The sequence below is a fragment of the Mus caroli genome, unplaced genomic scaffold (assembly GCF_978045245.1).
Source record: "Mus caroli unplaced genomic scaffold, Mus_caroli_1 scaffold_6, whole genome shotgun sequence".
Lineage (NCBI taxonomy): Eukaryota > Metazoa > Chordata > Mammalia > Rodentia > Muridae > Mus > Mus caroli.
This window is the reverse complement of record NW_028227261.1, coordinates 4,305,621-4,327,269: the sequence shown is the minus strand read 5'-3', so window position 1 is coordinate 4,327,269 and position 21,649 is coordinate 4,305,621. Positions and strand designations below refer to the sequence as shown.

At 54.2% G+C, this 21,649-nt stretch overlaps 3 protein-coding genes across 3 annotated transcripts in view; 1 reads left to right on the top strand and 2 right to left on the bottom strand.

The window, feature by feature from the left end:
- Positions 1-4,151, top strand: part of Dnajc11 (DnaJ heat shock protein family (Hsp40) member C11) — a 48,537-nt gene extending 44,386 nt beyond the window's left edge. The window contains exons 12-16 of the mRNA XM_021160017.3: positions 141-210; positions 1,421-1,478; positions 1,600-1,742; positions 2,068-2,197; positions 2,890-4,151. Coding sequence (XP_021015676.1) covers positions 141-210; positions 1,421-1,478; positions 1,600-1,742; positions 2,068-2,197; positions 2,890-2,915 — 427 coding nt within the window. The 3' untranslated portion in view covers positions 2,916-4,151. The remainder of the gene's footprint in view (positions 1-140; positions 211-1,420; positions 1,479-1,599; positions 1,743-2,067; positions 2,198-2,889) is intronic.
- A 691-nt stretch (positions 4,152-4,842) lies between these two features.
- Thap3 (THAP domain containing 3) lies at positions 4,843-11,278 on the bottom strand. Its single transcript, XM_021160852.3, has 4 exons — positions 11,134-11,278; positions 7,937-8,129; positions 5,857-5,958; positions 4,843-5,571 (listed from the first exon to the last, which is right to left on the bottom strand). The coding sequence occupies exons 1-4, from the start codon at positions 11,205-11,207 to the stop codon at positions 5,284-5,286; spliced, it is 657 nt and encodes a 218-aa protein (XP_021016511.1). The 5' UTR covers positions 11,208-11,278; the 3' UTR covers positions 4,843-5,283.
- Positions 11,279-11,910: 632 nt separating this feature from the next.
- Positions 11,911-18,445, bottom strand: Phf13 (PHD finger protein 13). The gene is made up of 4 exons (XM_021161518.3): positions 18,072-18,445; positions 16,269-16,370; positions 14,360-14,882; positions 11,911-14,069 (listed from the first exon to the last, which is right to left on the bottom strand). Exons 1-4 carry the CDS (start codon positions 18,108-18,110, stop codon positions 13,843-13,845), a joined length of 891 nt encoding a protein of 296 aa, XP_021017177.1. The 5' UTR covers positions 18,111-18,445; the 3' UTR covers positions 11,911-13,842.
- Positions 18,446-21,649: the final 3,204 nt, after the last annotated feature.

Here is a 21,649-nt window from a genome sequence, read left to right as displayed (position 1 = left end):
AGTGTAGCCTCCGGTGGTTGGGTGGGATCCTACGTTCTAGAAGTAGAAATCCAATGAAGACCCAAGGCTGCACTCTGGGCTCCGTCCAGTAGGGAACTCTGTGCTCACTGTAGAGTGACTTGTGGTTGCTTCTCTGAAAGGGAACTGGAAAAGCAGAGAGAGAGCACAGCCAGCGACATCCTGCAGAAGAAGCAAGAGGCAGAGGCTGCTGTAAGTGTCCCACTGCTCATATGCAAACCTCCACACCCTCGGGGCCCATCCTACTGAAGCTGGGGCTGGGACCCCAGACAGAGCCCAGGGGCTCCGCTTCACCGGCAACCTCCTTCCCTCCTGAGCTGCTGTGTCTGGAGACTGCAGTCTGTGCCCTGAGTCCCAGCACGGCTCTGTAGCGTGGCACACACCGCCCTGCTCTCCTCCTCATTGTGAGAGCAAAGGAGCAGAAGGCCACACTTAGGAGCAAGGTGCCATGGGGTTCTCGTGACACAGGTGAGGGACCGTTTGAGCCCACGTATGTCCCTAGGCAGACGTGCCCGATTGTGGGGCAGCACACAGCCCTACCCAGCTGAACAGCTCCACAAACAACACTGGTCCTTTTCAAGAAAATTAGGAGGTCCAGCTGCTCACGTCAAGTGTCTGTATTGAGGCAGGATCTCACAGTATGTTCTAGATGACACCATACTTACTATGTAGCCCAGGTTAGCCTTTAAGTTCATCACTATGTATCTCTTTTTTCCTTTTTTTTTTTTTTTTTTTAAGATTGATTTATTGTTATATCTAAGCACACTGTAGCTGTCTTCAGATGCACCAAGAGAGGGCGTCAGATCTCTTACGGATGGTTGTGAGCCACCACGTGGTTGCTGGGATTTGAACTCAGGACCTTCGGAAAGAGTAGTCAGTGTTCTTAACCACTGGGCCATCTCTCCAGCCCCTTTATTCTTTTTTTTTTTTTTTTTTTTTTTTTGGTTTTTTTTTTGGTTTTTTCGAGACAGGGTTTCTCTGTGTAGCCCTGGCTGTCCTGGCACTCACTTTGTAGACCAGGCTGGCCTCGAACTCAGAAATCCGCCTGCCTCTGCCTCCCGAGTGCTGGGATTAAAGGCGTGCGCCACCACGCCCGGCTTGCCCCTCTTTATTCTTAAACATTGACAGTGCTTTCAGTGATTTCTCATCCATATCCTACATGTGCAGAATCGCTGAGGAGGAAGGAAAGGTACTGTCCCTTCCACTGCTGTCAGCAAGCAGGGTCGTGCCTGATGAGGTGACTCCCCAACAGTGTCTCACGTAGGTCTCAGGGCTCCAAACTTCTAAAGCTGAGCCCCACAGTGTTTGCCCCTTTTCCTTCAGTTCCTGACTGGACACAAGCTGGATGTTGATCATACACTAACCAAAACAAGTCCAGGGTCCCCAACATCTTCTCTCATAGGTTCGGCTAATGCAGGAATCTGTCCGAAGAATAATTGAAGCAGAGGAGTCACGAATGGGTGAGAAGGCATGCCCTCGCTGGGCTGGGCTGGGCATGGCACAGCACGGCACTGGGGTTCTCAAATCATCAGAGGGAAGTGGCAAGATGGCCTGTGTCAGCCTCTGCTGCTCTGTCCCCAGGGCTTATCATCGTGAATGCCTGGTATGGGAAATTTGTTAATGACAAGAGCAGGAAGAACGAGAAGGTGAAGGTGATTGACGTGACTGTGCCCCTGCAGTGCCTGGTGAAGGACTCCAAGCTCATCCTCACAGAGGCCTCCAAGGTACAGCACCAGGCCACCTCAGCCACCTGCTCCCAGGACCCAGATCCATGTGACAAGGACAGTCAGGCCTCAGTGCCAGCAAAGTCTTCCTGGTGCTTGTATGTCCTCTGTCTGCTGGGTTCCAGAAAGAGGCTGTGGGCTCAGAAGTCATCTGTAGCTATGTCAGGCAGGCTTCAGGCTGGACAGAGAAGGGCTCGAGGACCAGTCTGGCACCACCCAAGTAAACTCTAAATTCTCATTCCTTCATCAGGCTCCAGAATGTGTGCCTGATAGAGGGGAGCAGTGCGGGGCTCAGGGCTGACCTGACCCTCTGTTTTGTGTGCAGGCAGGGCTGCCGGGGTTCTATGATCCATGTGTTGGGGAGGAGAAGAGCCTGCGAGTGCTGTACCAGTTCCGAGGTGTGCTCCACCAGGTTATGGTGCCTGACAGTGAGGCCCTGAGGATACCAAAGCAGTGTGAGTAACTGCCTCTTGCTCTCCCTTCCCTCTGCAGGCAGGTTCATCAGTGACAACGGAGTGTGTGAGGTGACAGCTGCTGGGGTCCTAAAGACCCAGAGATGCTTTGGCCCAGGGACTTGCCTAGAGCCAGTGTGTTAGAGTCCACTCTCGGCCAGGCATGATCCTCTGAGCACCCAGAAGCTGAGCTCTATGAAGTCCAAATCCACCTGGGCTGAAAGAAACAGGAAAGGAAAGGAGAAAACGGCTAGACGTGGCTCAGTGGCTGAGAGCATGTTGCTTCTGCAGAAAACACAGGTTTAGTTCCCAGCACTACATGGTAGCTCACAACCATCTGTAACGCGTCTCAGGATCTGATGCCATCATCTGACCATGGCATGAAGCATGCCTGTGCTTTGTTCAGACAGAACACCACACACAAAAAACTTTAAAAGGAAGTAGGGAGATATGGCGCCTGGCTGCAGCTGCGAGTGACTGTGTAAAAGTGTTTTTCCTGGAAACAGAAGCAGTTGCTTAAAGTTGAGTGTGGTGGGACTTGGGGCAGGGTCCAGTGATCTCTGAGCTCCAGGCCAGCCAGGGCTAAAACTTGAGCAGCAGCAGCAGCAGCAGCAGCAGCCCCTAGCCGGGCCAGGGGATACAGAAGGGAGCGTGCTTGGCCAGTTGTTAGCCTGACGTGTTCTTTTCTTTCGCAGCTCACAGGATCGACACAGACGGGTAAACCGCTTGGGAACCTCGAGGAAAAAGAGGCTACGAAAACCTTTTCCTAAGAGGCTACAAATTTGGAAGCAGGGAAAACCCAGACATGAGATGTTTTTAGTTTATTTCTCCAGAAGGTGGCACTGTATCAATTATGTGAAGGGACATGCAGACAGCCTAGCTTCGTGGTGCTGTGGGTAGGACTGAGGAGCCCTCTGGCTAGACCCCAGCACGGCCATGTCTCTCCCAAGGATCATGTTCCTGGAGGTCACGCCCCTGGTCCTCCTCATAAGTGGCTGTGCACAGCAGCTCTCTGGAGGTATTTGGAACGTTCTGCCGTCACACATGGGACTGCTCTTCCTAAAGCCCACACTGCTCGTGGGAAACATGGGAAGAAAGGAAGGCGTGTCGTGTGCTGCTCAGTAGACTTCCCACAAGCCACCTCTCTCTTCTGAAACGTCACTGAATGGACTGGAGAGGACTGCGGGTTTATAAAACTGCTTTTTATCTGAGAACAACGGGTTTGGAAACTAGTCTCTTTTCTTCCCACTTTTACAGAGCTTCTCAAATCATTCCTCCAGGCCCTGACTTGGACAGGTAGGGGGTAGACCCTGGGTCCCAAGGTGCACTGTCCAGGCACACTGCCCACATTGCTAAGAAGAGAAGAGGCCCTGCTGCCAGTGGACCCTTCACCCCACACGAGACACCTGTCTTGCCTTTAGGACACCCTCCTCTAGAGAGTGGTGTTGGAAGGAGGGGACCTATGTAAGGAGTTGGGGCAGGCATGAATCTGCCAAATACCAGATACGGATCCAAGGCTGGCCCAGGCACCTGCACTTCCAGTGAGTGGTCAGCAGGTGGCGCTGATGCCCGCCAGGCCTCACAGGGTCCCTTTAGGGAGTCTGCTCCCAGATCGCTTCTGGTGCACACTTGCTGGATGTCACTGCAAGCTCTACCCTCTGAGCAGGTGTTGCACCACAGTGGCACTGACCCTGGCCCCGCAACGGCACCTGCTGAAGGCAGGCATTGCCTCAGCCATTCTCAAGACCCTTCAATTTTTAAAAGCAGTCCAATTCTGTAATATTTATTTTTTTCTTTTTTTTTTTTGAGGATGTTTCCTTGCCCCACAGACTGACTGCAGTGTGCACCATTGCATGAGCCCTGCCTCAGTGCCCTGTGGCTCCCTGGGCACTGCTGCCCTCTGTCTGAAGCTGACTGTGGCAGCACTGCCCAACAATAAAGCTAACCTAAAAGCTGAGGCCGCTTCTGTCCATCTGTGTGTGTTACCAAGGGACAGTCGGCTGCCATGCCCCAGCTCCGGTCCCACCCCTGCCTTAGATTGGACCATTGGATGCAACTTGAAGCTGTGCTAAATATCTACCTGACATACAGAACCTCAAGATAAGGAAATTAGACTTGAAGATTTCATGTTTGCATTTGAATCAGTCTGGCTATGTGGTTTATCCTGGCCCAAAACTCATGATCCCCCTGCTGTGGCCTCCTGAGTGCCTGAGTTACATGTGTGCCTCTAATCACAGATAGGTTTTTGGTTGGTTGGTTTTGGTTTTTCGAGACAGGGTTTCTCTGTGTAGCCCTGGCTGTCCTGGAACTCACTTTGTAGACCAGGCTGGCCTCGAACTCAGAAATCGCCTGCCTCTACCTCCCGCACAGATAAGTCTTGAATATTCTTTGTGTGTACTGTGTGTGTTCCCATGAGTCCCCCAGAAGTCATAGGAAGACGTAGAATCCCCTAGAGCCACTGTGTAAGTGCTGGGAACCGAACTCTGGTCCTTTGCAGGGGCAACTGGTCAACCACTGAGCTGCCTGTGTCCGCGCAGCCCCCCACCCCGCCTTGTTTCCTTTAAGTCAATTCTGTAGTCAGGGTAGTCACACCCTGTCTGTCCTTTACGGGGTAGGGAGTTCTAAGCACAACCAAGTGACAGCCTGCATGGAGACTTCAAAAGATTTATTCCACATCTACACGAACCAGGCAGAAAAAGAGTCACTCAGAAATACAGGCTGACAGGGACCCTTGCACTGCCTGCCTGCCTGCCATCAGAATGGCTCCTATGGGGAGACAGTAAGGACCCCACCGGCTGTAAGAATGGCCAGCTCTCCCTCTGGGAGCATCTCTTTACAGGGTTGTGACGGCTCACGTTTGGTCACTGCTGCTGCCCCACAGCTGACAGCCTCAGCCCAGGAGACCTGGGACCATGCCTCTCATTCTGCAGTACTTGGGCCCCCACCCAACAACCGCCTGTCACAGCATCCCATTCCACTCTCAAGATATCTGCAGCATCAGCAGCAGGTAGAAACGCCCACAGCAGGCCAGGACACCACTTCCTGCTAGGGTGTTGCCACCACCCCCACATCCCAGAGCTTGCTCAGGCTCAGCTTCCCTGTGCCGGCCGTCTGGCCCGAGGTCCCCGCTGTCCCTCTCTGTAGGCTCTCAGGCGGCCACATGTCCTCCGCAACAGCAGCCTCTGGGCTTTCAGCCGCTTCCGAAGCCTCTTGTTTTCCTTCAGTGTGAGGAAGAGTTTTTTTTTGAGGGTATCCAAGTCTGAAAGGGCATAGCTGTGATCAGACGGCTGTCCCGGAAGGGGCCTCTTCAACCCCAGAGGGCTGGCGGGCAGGCCAGCGGCCTCGGTGGCCTCCATTGCTTCTCGATCTGGTAAGACCTAAGGACAGAGGTCAGTGAGTGCTGGGAAGAGCCTTGTGTCCTAAGCAGGACGGCACAAGCTGGGGCCACAGCTGCCCGTTACCCTCCGGGTTTAGCCCCAGTCCATTTCCCCTTCTGCAACCCTGATGAGCTGTCATGGTGGTTGACTGAGAAGCTCTGAAGCCCGGCCACCTCTCCCCGCTGCTCCTGTTCTGTCGGGTCCTCTGGGGCAGTGGGTTTCTTCATTTTGTTGGAAGCAAAATTCATTCGTCCCTCTGAGACCACCTCGTACCCAGGGTCTTACCTGCTGCACGGGGCCTTCCGGGGTTGGAGGCTGAAGTTCTTCCAGTGTGGTGTCCATGTTCCTCCCTGAGCTGTCCCCACCAGCCCCCACCTCAGGGCAGACCTGGGAACAGCAGGCGGAGTCAGGCTGGCTGAGCTGGCACACACCGGACCCTGCAGCTGCTACTGTCCATCCCAGTAATCCCTGCACGGGGGCTATGGCCCTGCCCTGTGCCTCTGCAGTCAGGAGCCCGCCTCTCCCTCCCTCTCGCCCTCCAAGTCCAGGTCTCCAGCTCTCACGGGTAGGAGGAGGAGGAAGCCTGAGGCCACAGCTTCCCTGAGAAAAGAACCCTGAACTCACAACCCTGCTGTCTTCAGGCAATAGCCTCACCTTTCACCAGACTCAAGCCTGTGAGCACTGCCTGACCAGGAAGCCACCACAACAGGGCACTCTGGGATGTGTGGAGTGCTCTGGTGTGCCCACCTCTCTGAGGCGCAGGCAGTGGCTCCTCTCTCCCATAACCAATTCTTAAGACATGGTTCTCTGGTTGAAGCAGGACACAGTGGAACCTAAGGACGCCCACCCAAGTCTCCTGACTCAGCCGAACAATACTGACTGAATCCAGCCCTGCTCACACTGGCTTTCACTAGATATGTCCCCAAATCCTGAGGCAGTGGCACCTAGACAGGTCCCTACAGCACCAAGGACCTGAGTCATTTACATCACCCCAAACGAAGCCTGGTAACCACGCTCAATGGACGTTTGCCCTACGGCGCCATGCGATGGAAAGATTTGAAACAGACCCAGAGTCCCTGCCACCTGCTGGCAGTGACCACTGTGGCCATCCGCAGCTTCTCACCAATTCAACATGGGGGCGCTGAGGACTGTGCAGTTAAACTGGGGATCTGAGCATGCTTAGACCTCTTTCAGCCCCTATCACCACACTAAAAGCTGTCATGCTGCACTCTATCTATACACATGGCCTAGGTCGCAGTATAGGCTGCCGCCTGGAATCTGTGGCAATCCTCCTGCCTCTGCCTTCTAAGAGCTGAGAATGCACAATCACACCTGGCTTCCTTTTTTTTTTTTTTTTTGATTTATTTATTATATGTAAGTACACTGTAGCTGTCTTCAGACACACCAGAAGAGGGCATCTGATTTCATTACAGATGGTTGTGAGCCACCATGTGGTTGCTGGAATTTGAACTCAGGACCTTCGGAAGAACAGTCAGTGCTCTTAACCACTGAGCCATCTCTCCAGCCCCCATACCTGGCTTTTTTGTTCTGAGACAGGGTCTCCTGTACCTCAGACTAGCCTCAGACCCCAAGGTTGATTGAATATTTGATCTTCCTGCCTCCACCTCTGGAGAGCCAGGATTGAACACAGCCACGGCCATGGCCCACAGCCCTGATTTATGTAGTGTTAGGGATCAAACCCAGGGCTTCGTGAATGCTAGACAAGCACCTTTGCCCCCCCTCCCCCCCCCCCGCAAAAAAAAAAAAAAAAAAAAAAAAACTACAACCAGTCTTCAGGACACATGATCAACTTTAAAGGGGCTTTATTTTATTTTATTTTTTATTTATTTTACTTTTTGTCTTTCTAGCAGGGTCTTTTTGTTTGTTTGGTTTTTGGTTTTTCGAGACAGGGTTCCTCTGTGTAGCCCTGGCTATCCTGGAACTTACTCTGTAGACCAGGCTGGACTTGAACTCAGAAATCCACCTGCCTCTGCCTCCCAAGTGCTGGGATTAAAGGGGTGCGCCACCACTGCCCAGCTCTAGCAGGGTCTTATCCTGCTTGTTTTGTTTTGGGCTTTTTATTGTTTTTTTTTGTTTTATTTTGGTTTTTTTTTTTTTTTTTTTTTTTTGGTTTTTGGAGATAGGGTTTGTCTGGGTGGTCCTGACTGCTCTGGAACTCACCTTATAAACCAGGCTGGCCTCGAACTCAATAACCCACCCGCCTCTGTTTCCCAGGGGCTTCCCGCATGCTAGTCCAGCACTCTACCAACTGAGCTAGATCCTCAGTGCAGCTGCGACTCCTTTGTAAGGTCCCCTCCCAGCACACACGCAGACCCACTGGCTAGACATCAGGCTAGCACCCTACCTGTGTGGGGTTCTGAAAAGCGAACACCGTGGGCACAGCATTGTGTTTCAGGTTCTTGCGGTTCCCAAAGGCGCTGAAGCACTCGGGTCTGAAGTGTTCCGAGCAGATGACCGTGTGCTGCTTGGGCTTGAAGTCAGCCCGGCCGATGTTGAGCACCCACTCCCTCAGCAGCTCCGGGCGGCTGAAGGGGAACCTGTGGGCACAGCATCCAATGGCACAGCTTTGGAAACTCAGTAATCCACTGTTAGTCATCCAGGTACTCACCCTGGCTTCTATCCACATATATAGGCATCCCAGGATCATAAACGTGGGCAAGGAGCCCAAGGGAGCTACGCTTCCAAAGCGCATGCCAGGAGCCACCTCTAGCCCTTCAAGAGCTTGCCACATGCCAGTCTCTGGTTTCCTGCCAGAAGGTGGCAGTGGACAGGACCAAGTTCCTGTGCCTCAGGAGCCTGCACCTCAGACAGGAGCAAGCCACACTGAGATGGCTGGGCTGTGAGGGCGGGCGGAGCAGGTGAAAACAACAGGAAGAAGCCCTGTGGTAGGTAATGAGGGCCGGCCAGGGTGACATTTGAACAGACCCCGCAGCAAGTAAGAAGATAAGACCCGGCCTTTACAAAGGATGGGTGGGGGCAGGGGACAAAGATGTTGCTCTGGCTGGGGCACCTGGAGGAAGAAGGGCCACAAGACACACCCAGGGCTTGATTTAGGTAGCAGGGGCATCACTGGAGGATCTGGATGAGGAGAAGGACTGAAGTGAGTTCAAGGGCAGCCTAGGCTACAGAATGATTCACCTGCCTTTAATCCCAACACTGAGACCAGCCTGGCCTACAGAGTGAGCTCCAGCACAGCAGAGCCTGGAGTGGGGAACGTGTCGAGAGAAGAGGAGGAGGGAGGGCAGGAAGAAAGGAAGAAGGGAAGAAGGAAAAAGCAAAAGCCAGGTGTCAAGGTTTGCTCGAGGATGATGAGAGAAGAGAAGGGAAGGAGCTCCACGCTTCCACGTCCCTGAGGAGGGACAAGGAGGACGAGGAGGAGGAGGAGGAGGACAAGGAGAGTCCTCGGAGGTCCAGGCCTGGGTGAACACAAGTTTGATGCGTTAGGTGTCAAGTTCAAGGTGCTCTTCAGACTGGCAGAGCTCAGAGTGGCAGATGGGCACCTGTGCCCGGGGATGTCCCTGCAGAGCCTGCCAGCCTCATCGATCTCAGCACTAGGGAGAAGCCCTGAACGGCTCCATCTTGAGCACGCCAGCACTCTGTAGGAAGTAGAGAGGACTCTGGGATGGAGACTGACAGGGGAGATGTGGGACAAAGGTCAGGATGCGCCCAGGGAGTGGGAAGAGACCTGCCTAGTCAAAAGCTATTGAGAGTTCCTTTAAGACAAAGGGGGATAGAGGACACAGACGTATAAGCGAGACCTGGGCGGGGCACAGTGGTGAATACCTGGAAGGGTCCAGTTCATAAGTCAGCCTGGGCTACACAAGACCAGCCCTCTCGAATTGACAGAAGCAACACTAGCCTGAAGCAAGGATAGAGTCAGGAGGCAGATGGGAGGGCACAAGAGAGATGTCAAAGCATGGGGTACACACAGATCTAAACTGTCCTCAGGAAGCCTACCAGGACATGTAGTGATTGTGCCATAAACACTTAAGTGGTGGCTCAGGCCTTTAATCTCAGCACTCTGGAGGCAGAGGCAGGCAGATCTCTGTAAATTCAAGGTCAGCCTGGTCTACAGAGTGAGTTCAAGGACAGCCAGGGCTACACAGAGAAACCCTGTCTCAAAAAAAAAAAACAAAACAAAAAAGTTTAAAAATGTGGAGGTGTGGCCGGGCGTGGTGGCTCACGCCTTTAATCCCAGCACTCAGGAGGCAGAGGCAGGTGGATGGATTTCTGAGTTTGAGGCCAGCCTGGTCTACAGACAGCCAGGGCTACACAGAGAAACCCTGTCTCGAAAAACCAAAACCAAAAAAAAAAAAAAAGTCGAGGTGTGTAGAGCACCTGCCTACCCACTACTCTGGAAGGCCTGAGCTCCATCCCACACCAAAGTAAAATATAAAAGTCTCCCAGACAGGATGCCAGCATGCTAGCATTAAGGGAGGGGGTAATTTTTGAATGTTCAAAGCCAGTTTTGGGTACATAGTCTATTCACTGACTTCAGTCAGAACTACAGAAAAGAGCCCAGTCTCAAAAGAAGGGAGGAGGTGGCTATTAAAATAGATAGGCACCTGGCAAAATCCCTGTGGCCCCACAAAACAGGAACGAAACTGTCCTCTGACCATCCATCCCATGGGAGACATGGCAAGAGGGTGGCGATTCTTCTACACACAAATGAATTTAACTTAAAAACAAAGAATGAGAGCGGACAGAGGTGTGTGTTCCCCGCCCCCCCCCCCGCCCGGAGGCCCTTCCATGCAGAGCACACATCCTGGCTTGTGGTCAATGGAATACTATGCAGAATAGTGTTTGTGGGGCAAGGATGACTCTTGCAGGGCCCGGAAGGAAGAGAGAGAGAGATTCCATTTCTTAAGGTGCAAACCTTGCCACAGCCACGCAGGCCACATGCAAGCTATCTCCCTGTGGGCAGGTGGGAGAAGAGACTGTAAATGGATGCCAGCGGAGACATCTGTGGCTGCCAACTGATGTGTGTATTTTTCTATGGTTGCTACTCTTCAGCAGAAACATTCAAAGTGTACAGGGTGCGGGCTGCCAGGAACTGAGCCCTGAAGGCACAGACATCGCTCGAAGCCGGAGCAGTTGAAGGGTGCTTCCCTGGAAAGGGCTCAGCACGAGTCTTGCTGGGGAAAAGGGGTCCCAGGGCTGCTGGACCGGGGATCTCCCACCTTCCCACAGCCGAAATCCCTGCCATTGAGGCCCGGCCATCCTGGGAGCACTCATTCCTCCAGGCCTCCCGCGAGGTGACGCAGGCGCAAGGGGCCAGAGCAGGGACACGGCCAGGTGCCACTCACGCCCATCTAGTTCGCACTGAGCACCTACTGCTTCCAGGCGAGGAGGGGGCGGCGGGGTCAGGCCGTGAGGCCGCGCGCAGGAGCATCGCCCGCGCCCGGCCCGGCCCGGCCCCTCTCCGCAGTCCCGGTCCACCTCGCCTGCAAACCCTGGCCTGGGCCTCCCGGAGCTCCCGCCCAGTGCACCGAGGCCCGCGAGCGTTCCGTAGGGTCGGGTCCCGGCTTCCCCATCCCTCACCGGTGGAAGGTGAGCTGCTTCCTGAGGCTGCTGTAGCGGTTGCAGCATTGCCGGGCCGCGCAAGACTTCGGCATCTCGGAGATGGGCCCACTGCCCCTAAAAAAGATGGCGGCTCGGCGGCCTCGGGGGGCGGAGCCTGAGGGGCGGGGTCCGCAGGCTCGGGGCGCCAGAGCAGGACTTGCTCTGCTCCCTAAAGAAGTTAGAGCAGAGGAATACCTCCTACAACTTGTGCCCAAGTAAACAACCTTGGAAACCTGGACTAAAAAAGCGTCGACTCTTAACTCTGCTAATAGTTTCTGGCTTGCAGGGCTGCCGGCCCGCAGGGCTGGGCTTGTCCGTTACAGACAGGTACAGAGCCTGCCTGGCCTTGAACTCAACACTTCATTCATCTCAGCTTCCCAGACAAGGTTTGGATCCCATGGGAGGTACCCAGCTGATCACTATACAGGCACAAGATGCCTAGCACTGGACTCACCTCACCAGTCCGGAACTTCAAAGGGCCCTAATGGCTGGCTGTGGCTTTGAAAGCTCCGACAAGTGCGGGGTAGGGGGTAGGGGTGGCCGGCACACCTGAATTGACAAGTGTGACAGGAATTGAGGGAAAGGGAAGCCTTTCAAAAGTGCACACTGGGTTTGAGAGCTAACTGGAGAAGTGGAGCAGGGGTCACGGTCCCTTTTCATCATCAGCTCGGCTCTGCCAGATCCGCCATCTGACAAGCAACTGGGGAGACCCACAGCCTTCTTCAGCACAGGACACCAGCCCAGGAGACACAGACCTCAAAGTAGCAATATCTTTATTTACAAAATATACAGTTTCACAGAAACAGCTTGCTTTATACACATAAACTTTATAATTACACAGAACATGTAAACGATGTTGTGTCTGGCCTGGCCAAAGCCCACGGGAGGGGTCTACTTGGAGCTGACCCTTCCCAACCAGCATCAGCCATCAACCAGGAGCCCAAAGAGGCTCACACCCAGTTTGCATAAACAAGCTGATTGCAGCTGCCCAGCTCAACCTACCCCCAAACCAAGGTGTCCAACTTCTGACACCACCCACAGGGAAAGATCCCCTTAAAAACAAAGCAAGCAAACACAAACAGATGTCAAATGTATTCCAGAGGCATTGATCTCTGAGCACGTGTAATAATGGCCAGCTCCACTGTTCCACAACAAAACCACACATATTCTTAAAATGCACTTAAAAAAAAAAAAACCTACTGCAACTTTGGTTATTCTCAGGGTGAAGACACTGGACAAGAACTGTCATGGGGCAGGTCTTTGGCAAATTCCTCTAACTTGTCCTGGGTATTTGTCCCATCAGAGCCACACAATAGCCTGGGGTCAAGACTGTTTCTATCACAGCTCCTTCTCTTTAGAAGAGCTCTCCCCTTGAGGTCTGCACAATCTACAGAGCTCAGCAGTACGTCTACTTTAATATGAGCAACAGGATTTAAAAAAAAAAAAAGAAGAAAGTTAAACTGGGTGAGTGGGAAAGATGCTAATATTTTTTTAAAAAAAGGCTCTGATTTGCCAAATTACAGTCTACACTGAGCTTCTTTGGTGCTTAAGACAACGTGGGAGACTGCCTGGTGACCCTACAAAGGTACTCCAGGAAGGGGAAGAAAGGTAACACACTTGGCCACTCTGCTCTGCCTCAGGCTGACAAAGAACACCTGTGGTGAACGGGTAGGAAACACTGCTGAGAAAGAACGAGCATTGGAGATGCTGGTTTGAGAGCCAACGCCCTCTTCCTCCCTTCCCCCTGCCCCAGGACCACCAGTGTCCAGGAGCTGAGCCAGCCCTCACTCAGACCAGGGCTCTGGTTCACACCTTTGAAACTCTGCAAGCTGATGCTCTAGCACTCAGACCTTGCCTTGCCCCAGGAACCTGTATGGAAGGCAGAATGCCCATTCTTTTCACCCATTATCTGAAGAACAGCACACAGGGCCCAAGGACAGTGTCTTCTGTGGACTGTTACTGGACTGGGCACCAACAGCAGAGCTGGGACACCCAGTATAACAGTGGCCAATACTTTGGGCTGTATTGTGGGAAAAAAAATATGCTTTTTTTTACATCGTGCAAAACAAGAAACTGAGTTATGAACACAGAACACCTCCACCCCAACCCTCACTCTGTGGAAAGGCGGCTACACATTTTCCCTTTACACCAACAGTGAAAACCCAAAGAACCACTGCTCACCCCCACCCAGGGCTCCTCTTGGGGACACCAGACCTCTCAGAAAACAGCTCCGCGCGTGGCTCAGTAAGTACAACTGAGGCAAGGAAGTGAGACCACAAAGGGGCGGGCAGCTTGGACGGCTGCTGTGTAGACACTTGTGATAAAAGGGCAACACTGAGAACAAACAGCCAGGGGAACAACATCTCCACTCCCAAGCACAGAGACAGGACAGCTAGCACCGGCTCCCAATGGCAGCCACTGGCTAACAATGACTGTGTGCCCTCACTGTTAGCTGAGGCAGACCTGGTGCTCGCTCTGCCTCCAATGCAGAGAACATAGCTGGAGCAGCAGTTTGGACCGTTTGATCTGCTCACTAGCTATGTACAATTCTATCTGGACGGCTTGTCCTTTGCTTAGGCACCTGAGTGGCAGGGTCTGCCTGCACCAGAGCTGCGAGTTCTGTGCTCAACTATCAGAGGCCAGAGCCCAGGCCCTTCCAGTCCCGCCTATCTCCTCCACAGCTCCAGATCAGTCCAGAAACAGCTTCCGGGAGCCCATTCGGGACCGGTTGGAGCGACGGATATCAAACTTGGAGTCCCGGCACTTTTGGCAGACAAACACTTCCGGAACATTGGACTTGCGGATCTTCGCACAGGACAGGTGAATCCAGGTGTGGCACTCGTTACACTCGATCATGGGACGGCCGGCAAAGGGCTTCATGCAGAAACAGGTGACGAGGTCCCAGGAATCATCATCTGTAAGGAAACCAACAGTTGAGAGAGGCGGCCTCCCAAGCCCCTTTTCCCTGGGGAACTGTACATTCAAGAGACACAGTGGCTAAGTGTGACCAGACTACCGCTCCAGCTGTCACTCATGGGCCACGGCATTTCCCACTGGGGCTTGCAGAGCAACCTGGCGGTCTCCAGGAGCTAACAACTCTTTTATGAGCATCTACCCACCCTTCCTTCCACACTTTCTCCTTCAAATACTAAGCACACTCTGGTCCCACCTGAGGGGCCTGGACCCTAGGGGCTCAACTCCTCACCTGAGTCCACCATGATGTCTTCATCATTGCCAGTGCTGTCTTCGTCTCGGAACACCACCTGCTTTCCCTGGCGGACAATAGTCCGTTTTCCTTCAGTTTTTATTTCTGTGACCTGATCAGGTGACACAGTAGCACAAGAGCCACTTGAGGGTGTGTCAGAGTCCCAGCCTGAGCAGGGGTCAACAGACGCCTGGGGAATATCCTGCATGGTGGGGCTTGAGGGAGTCTCCACATATGGGTCTGCAGCTTCCAGCTTCAGCAGGCTCTCCCTGAATCCCTCCTTCACAGGCATGTCGCTGTCCCTGCGCTTCCTCTTCTTCTTCTTCTTCAGCTTGTCAGTTTTCTTCCTGTCCAGCAGGTAGTTACTGGGCTTAGCTCTCTGCAAGAGGGAAGGCTGCAGGTGGCTGAAGCATCGGTCGGGCACTGAAGGCGTGATGTCAGAGAAACCAGTGTCCCAGCCGTCGCTGTCAATGGTCCCGGCAGTGCTGTTGGCGGGGCTGGGACTGCTCCTCAGGGGGAGCTCCTGAAATACAGAGCAACAAGGCAAGGTTGGTAATCTAGCCAGCTCTAAGGATAGATAGGAGCACCCATCCACGGTCAGTGCTCCTGCACCATCCCTCTTCCTGCCCCCCCCCCAACCTCATGAGCATAACAAGGTGGCAGCAGGCTACCTCACTGAACTCTCATTGTCTGCCCCAGAGACAGAGCTAAGCTTATGGTTAAATATGGGGGTTCAGACCAGAGTGCAACTGGGTAGACTAGCAGCAGAGTGCTTAGCGGGCATGCAAGGCTGAGTTTATCTCCACCTTCCCAAATCCCACAGAAACCCACCAGACGCCTCCAGAGTTTATTCTTCTCTCAATAAGGAAGACTTAACTCCCTCCATTTGTCCTCCCAACAAATACATTTTAATCGAGTGAGTTTAAGTTATTTCAAACTTTTGGCCTTCTTTAAAATACAAACAAACAAAAAAGCTGGGCAAAATGGGACATGCCTTGAAGGAAAAACAGGCAGATTTGAGTTCAAGGCCAGTCTGCCTGGTCTAGGAATGGAGAAACCCGGTCTGGGGGTGGAAAGAGAGAGAGAGAAAAAAAAAAAAAAGGAGACATTCCAAAATATTGCAAAAATCTAAGTAGATAACGAGTGCCCCGAACAGCAAGCTAAGTGCTGGACTCGTCCTACACTCAGTGTTCTGCCAAGAGTGGCCATGTTCTACGTGGTACAGAGGACGCACAGCAAGGAAGACTAACCCATGCCTCCGGAGAGCTTGCTTCCCCAAACACCAGACTGTTTGTAGCTTTGCCTGATGTGCACAGGACTCCAGCAGCCTGAGCCCCACAGCAGCTGACATCCCTGCCTTCTGCCCTTTCCTTGGCAAGGGAAAGGCTTCCAAGGACACAGAAGCCCACTTGGTATTCCTGAGAAAGAGGCAACACCTGGAGCCTATGGCAAGAAAGTGCCCACTTCTGTGACCAGGGTGTCCTCCTCTTCAAAGCAGAGGGAGAAAGACCAGCCCACCCCTTCCAAAGGCACTCAGTCTGGCCAAATACTGGCTCTTTAAAAAAAAAAGCAGGCAGCGGCCAAGCAAGGTGCTTACAAACACACTTTGCTTCCTGCCTGACAAATCTCCCTCATCTTTCTGAGTGGAGGGATCACAAGAGTGACTGGAAACAAACGTAAGTTAAACAGAAAGAAAAAAAAAAAAAGGATGTTAAGTGATTTCTAGACAAGCCTACTAAAGCTTTGGAAAAAATCTCGTCCCTGCCAGGGCTGATTTGGTCCCAAAGAAACTGATTCCTGCCAGCCTGTCCAAAGCTGGCACCCAGCACTTCCAGACCCAGGCTGCTGAAGCACCTGCAGCAGGAACCCAAAGCACAGGGCATATGGCTCCAAAACCCATCATCATTACCTCCTTTGGGTAGGGGATGTAGCCCGCATATGCCAAGACGAAGGTGCAGAATTTGTTGAAGTCTTCCACAGTCCGGCGCCTCTTACAAGTGGGGGAGTACTCCTGTAGAGGGAACAAAGAGTCAGTGAGTGGGACTCCTGCGGAGGGAACTGACCAAAACAAAGCAAGCTGCAACTTTTATTGCCAAGTCACAAAACCCTGCAGGATTTAGTCTAGAAACAAGATAAGGTAAGTTGGGGGTCAAGAAACAACAGTTTTCTTAAGGTGGAAAGAGGAGTTTTAAGATTCTGTGCCAAGAACACTGGAAACTGGCTAGGAGATAAAAGCCTGTCTATAGTCTACCTCTTGGCATTTGCCTTATCTGTTTGTCCCTGCAGGCCTATCAGGAACACCGACATCTACATTTTTGCTACAGATTGCCCACTCTGAAAACGAACCACAGCTGTGGCTCTAAACAAACACATTCGGAGTGATTTCAAAGATCAGCTACTTAATCTTTCCTTGCTCTCTAAACCTGACTCCCTCCCTCGAGGCCAAGGCAGGGAAGGGGACCCAGCCTCTGCAGCTCAGGGGACATCCTCACCCAAAGTAGGGGCGGGATGACAACACCGAAATGTTCCTCGGAAAGAGTCCGAAGGGAAACACCGTTTGGTTTAAGTACGCACGGAAGACATAAGACCTATGCAGGATCAGCCAACTCAGGGGCCATTCTCAACGGCCGCCACGCACCCATCACAAAAAGGGATTTTCTCCCGAGAAGGCTGAGCATCGGGGCTCCGGGCACGTTCCCTGCGGTAGCTCCCCGCACCTTATCGCTACCCCCACCCGTGCTCAGGTGATCCGCCGGTTTTGGGGGGCGAGGGGGACGGGACACCGGGTCGACCTCCGAAAGCCTCCCGCAAAGCGGCGCGCAACGCAGCACTTTCAAACCCGGTCCCAACTTGCTCCACCAGGCCGCTCGCTCCCGCCCCTCGGCCAGCCCCGCAGGCGACCGACCGGCAGCCGAGCGGGCCGCGCGCTCCCGGCACTCGGGAGGCCACAGGGCGGTCCAACCGGGCCCCAACTCGGGAAAAACTTTAATTTCGCCCCAGGGAACATCGCGGGGGGGAGGGGGGAGATCAGGGCCTCGGACCGGAGTGCGGGGCGGCGCCGCGGCGGCGGCCAGGGACCCGCCCTCCCTCCCGGAGCAGATGGCGCGCGACGCCCGCCCGCGCAGGCCCCGGAAGGTGCGGGGCCCACCCGTGGGGTGCGGGACGCCCGCGGGTCCCGGGTGGGTGTCCCGGCGCCGCGCAGGCCCCGGCGCCTCCCGCCCGCAGCTGCGACACCGTGGACCCCTCGGGCCCCGCCCCGCCTCCGCCGCACACCCCGCACCGCGACCCCGGCCCCGAGGCGCTGCGCGGGGGCCGCTCCCCGGAAGGAGGGGGAGGGGCGGCGCGGGAGACCGGCTCCGGAGTACCGACCCCCCGGACGCGGGCGCCGTGGGGGCGGGGCGCGGCCTGGCCGGCGGAGGGGGGCGGCGGGACCGCGCGCCTGGCCGTTCCGAGGGGGCCGGGCAGCACCGGGGAAGTGGGGAGGAGACCCCGCGAGCCCGAGGCAGGCCGGCGGAGGGCCATGTCCTCGGGGCGGAGGGTGGGCGCGGCGCCCGGGAGGGACCGGCGGGGAGCAGAGGCGCGGGCCCCAGCTGGGGGCGCCGGGCGAACGTGGGGGAGGGAGGCAGGGCTCGAGACGGCTTCCCGGGGTCCGGTTCGGCCCGGAGTGCAGCGGAGGCCGGGGAGGGGGCGGCTAAGCGAAGCTCGGACTCACCTCGGGGTGGAAGGCGGCGGCGCAGGAGTCGGAGTCCATGTTCCGGGTGGGGGGCGGCGGCTGTGGGAGTGCCGAGGCCGGAGTGCGGGAGCGGGCCCACGGGACGCTCAGGGCCAGGGGGCTCCGGCACCGCGCAGGACGAGGGCGGACCCGGCCGGGGAGGGGTCGCCCGGGCTGGAGGTGACGGGGGTGTCGGGGTGTCGCGTCGCAGGTTCGCTGATCCCGAACTGGAGTGTCCACAGCGAACTGAGTGGAGGATGCAGCTCCCACGACCCGCGCTGTGGAGAGGCGGGAGAGGCACTGTGGGGGGCGGCGGCGGAGACAGCGAGCGGGAACCCGACCGGCTCCCCGACCTGACGCCCAGTTCGGCTCGTGTCTCGGGAGGGAGGGCGGGAGCGTCGCGAGGGTCGTCGGGAAATGTAGTCCGGGTTGTCTGGAGTTCGTCATGTGGGGGTGTGGCCCGCTCGGCGCGCTGCCCTCTGGGAGTGGTAGTCCCTAGCGGTGCGCCGCGGCGTCTAGAGACTATCTCGGAACTCCAACTCCCAAGAGGCTCTGCGGCAGCGGACGAATGCGGGGGCGGTGCTGACAGGATTCCGGAGCTTCAGAGCGGGGGAGGTGCGGGGGCTCCCACCGCCCGGCTGGTGGGGGAGGGGCGGCAGCCCGCGGGCTCCGCGGGGCGGGGTCGAGCAGCGGCCTGGGTCTCGGAGGGCGGCGGCCCGGGCTCCGCTTTCTCCCGTGGGGCCTCAGCTTCGGCCTTTGTGGGGCGGGGGTGTCCCGGCTGCTGGAGCAGGATGGGGGCGGGCCACTGACGTCCGCGAGGGCGGAGCGCACTTGTTTTCGCGGCCGCGGGCGTTTAGCTGGAGGTTCCCGGCGACCGCGGCTTTGGGCCTGGCGGGGTCACTTGTGGGCGCCCGGTGCGCACAGCGGAAGATGGCACCGAACTCCGGGACAGCGCAGCGCCGCTACACACGCGCCGGCTTCAGTTCGCTTTTTTTGTTTTCTCCTCGCTGTCCTCAGGGCTGCGGCGACGAGAAACGCCGCGCCTCCCGAGTTTCGCTTTTCCTGGGATCCGAGGCGGCCGGTGCGGAGAAACCCGTGAGCCGCGGTGACTCCGAGGGCTGTGGATGGTTGAGTGGGCAGTGTTCTCCCGTGGGTGTGGAAGATCGACCCGGACCGCTTAGCGGAGTGCCTTGGTGACATTACCGTAAGGCTGTTATTTTAACGATAGTAATTTTTTAGAAGGAAAAATATGATAACTTTAAAAACTGTCAAAGGAGCGACAAGATTTTAAATTCGAATGAGAAAACATTCTGACACATTCGAAAAAGTATATTTGCGCCTCTGATTAGGTCTGGCGGTGACTCTCGGTTGTTTTCGAGGTTCAGCTCATTTTTACAACAGTGATTAAGATAGGAATAGGTGTGGCCCACACCTTTATCTGCCGGTGGGACTCTCGTCACCCTGTGAATTCCTGGCTAGTCAGACCTTTTGTGAATAAGAAGAAGGAGGAAGTTGGAAAGAAGGAGGAGAGTTGCTGCCTAACTGGGGACCACCAGCATGGGGTACATTAGACACTATCAGAACAAAAATTGGGTTGATTTCAGAAATCCTACAGGCCTCAGTTCCCTAACCATAAAATACCTACCAGGATGACTAACTCAATAAAGGTAGTTTGCTGCTGCCACCGCTGTTCTGTACTGATGTGTGCAATAATGAAACCCTGTCCAGGTGATAGGGTGAATTAATACCCTGATGAAACGCAGATAAATTCAGAATTACAACGCTACCTGATTTCTGTGACCAAAGCAAAGTCTGGAGGTTGAGGCACAATCACCCAAAGTGGCTTGGGTTTTTTCCCTGTATAAAAAAGGACTTTAGAGCCAGATGTGCTGTCTGTAAACCCAGCACCCCAGGGACTGAGGAAGAATTGCTGAAAGTTAAACCCCAACTCCTGGATTACAGAGAAATTCTAAGGTTGACAAGGAAAACCCTATCTCAGTAAGGTTGGAGGTAGGGGTGCCTAGGATTGTAGCCAAGATTACTGCACTTGCCGAGCTGTGGCAAGGCTTTAGGTTAGGATATGGTATCTTTAGTAGTTCAGAGATAACAGTACCAGCAGTTAAGAGCACTTCTTGTTCTTGCAGAAGACCAGGGTTCCACACAGGAGCTTACAGCCATCTATAACTTCCTAGGAACCTAATACCCTCATCTGACCTTGAGGTCACCAAACACAACACAGTGCACAAACATGCATGCTAGCAAAACACACACATAAACGCATAAAAGAAAGTGCCACTTAATCCCAGCACTCGGGAGGCAGAGACAGGCGGATTTCTGAGTTCGAGGCCAGCCTGGTCTACAGAGTGAGTTCCAGGACAGCCAGGGCTATACAGAGAAACCCTGTCTCAAAAAAGTGCCACACCATACTAGCTTGATACCTGTAAGCCCAGAGCCTGGGAGATAAAGGGGAGAGAATCAGGAACACTGGTCAAGCTTGGTTCCCTAAGAAGCCTGAGGCCAGCTTGGATGTCCCAAGACCCCATCTCAAGATGCAGATGCAAACCAAGAAGTAAATGACCACACCTGATCTTTATTCCTTGTGCTAAAAATTTCACAGTAAACAGCCAAGTCAAGTCGTGTGAGAACACTAAGAAACTGGCAGAAGGACTGGGGCTCAGTGGTTGAGAGTAAGCAGTAAGTTGCAGAGGACTTGAGCTCAGACAACCCACACCGAGTGTAACTCCAGCTGTAGAGAACCTGATGCCTCCACTGGCCTCCACAGGCAGGCAGCACTTCTTATACCCAAACCCACACTCAGTAACATATGTACTTTACAGTAGAAATGAGGAGTAGGACTCAGTGTCCCATGTATTTAATCCCAGCAGTTGCAGGCCAGAGACGGGCACGGTCTTGAAAAAAACAAAAATAAGTAAAAAAAAAGTGTCAACACCTTTAATTCTAGCACTTGCTACATAGACCCAAGTGGAACTCTCCAAGGCCAGCCAGAGCTACATTGTGAGACGATAATAATAACAATAATAATATCATCTTGTAAAAATAGGAAGTGGGGGCTGGAGAGATGGCTCAGAGGTTAAGAACACTGAATGCTCTTCCAGAGGTCCTAAGTTCAAATCCCAGCAACCACATGGTGGCTCACAACCATCTGATACCTTCCTCTGGTATGTCTGAGGACAGCTACAGTGTTTATATAAATAAATCTTTTAAAACGATTTTACAACCTTTAGGCACTAGAGAGATGGCTCAGCAGTTAAGAGCACTGGCTGATCTTCCAGAGGTCCTGAGTTCAAATCCCAGCAACCACATGAAGGCTCACAACCATCTGTAATGGGATCTGATGCCCTCTTCCAGTGTGTCTGAAGACGGGACAGTGTACTCTTATAAATAAAATAAATCTTTGAAAAAAAAATAGGAAAGGGGCTAAAAAAGATGGCTCTGTTGTTTTTGTGTGTTTTTTGTTTTGTTTTGTTTTTGTTTTGTTTTTTTGAGACAGGGTTTCTGAGTTCGAGGCCAGCCCTGGCTGCCCTGGAACTCACTTTGTAGACCAGGCTGGCCTCGAG

What these genes read in the sequence shown, in the direction of transcription:
- Thap3 (XM_021160852.3), bottom strand. Translation starts at nt 11,207, where the DNA reads ATGCCGAAGTCTTGCGCGGCCCGGCAATGCTGCAACCGCTACAGCAGC. An exon ending in AAGCAGCTCACCTTCCACCG is followed by an intron (nt 8,130 to 11,133) that starts GTGAGGGATGGG and finishes CTGTGCCCACAG; the next exon opens with GTTCCCCTTCAGCCGCCCGG. An exon ending in CGGAAGGCCCCGTGCAGCAG is followed by an intron (nt 5,572 to 5,856) that starts GTAAGACCCTGG and finishes CTCTGTCCTTAG; the next exon opens with GTCTTACCAGATCGAGAAGC.
- Phf13 (XM_021161518.3), bottom strand. Translation starts at nt 18,110, where the DNA reads ATGGACTCCGACTCCTGCGCCGCCGCCTTCCACCCCGAG. An exon ending in CCGCCGCCTTCCACCCCGAG is followed by an intron (nt 16,371 to 18,071) that starts GTGAGTCCGAGC and finishes TTCCCTCTACAG; the next exon opens with GAGTACTCCCCCACTTGTAA. An exon ending in ACATCCCCTACCCAAAGGAG is followed by an intron (nt 14,883 to 16,268) that starts GTAATGATGATG and finishes TCTGTATTTCAG; the next exon opens with GAGCTCCCCCTGAGGAGCAG.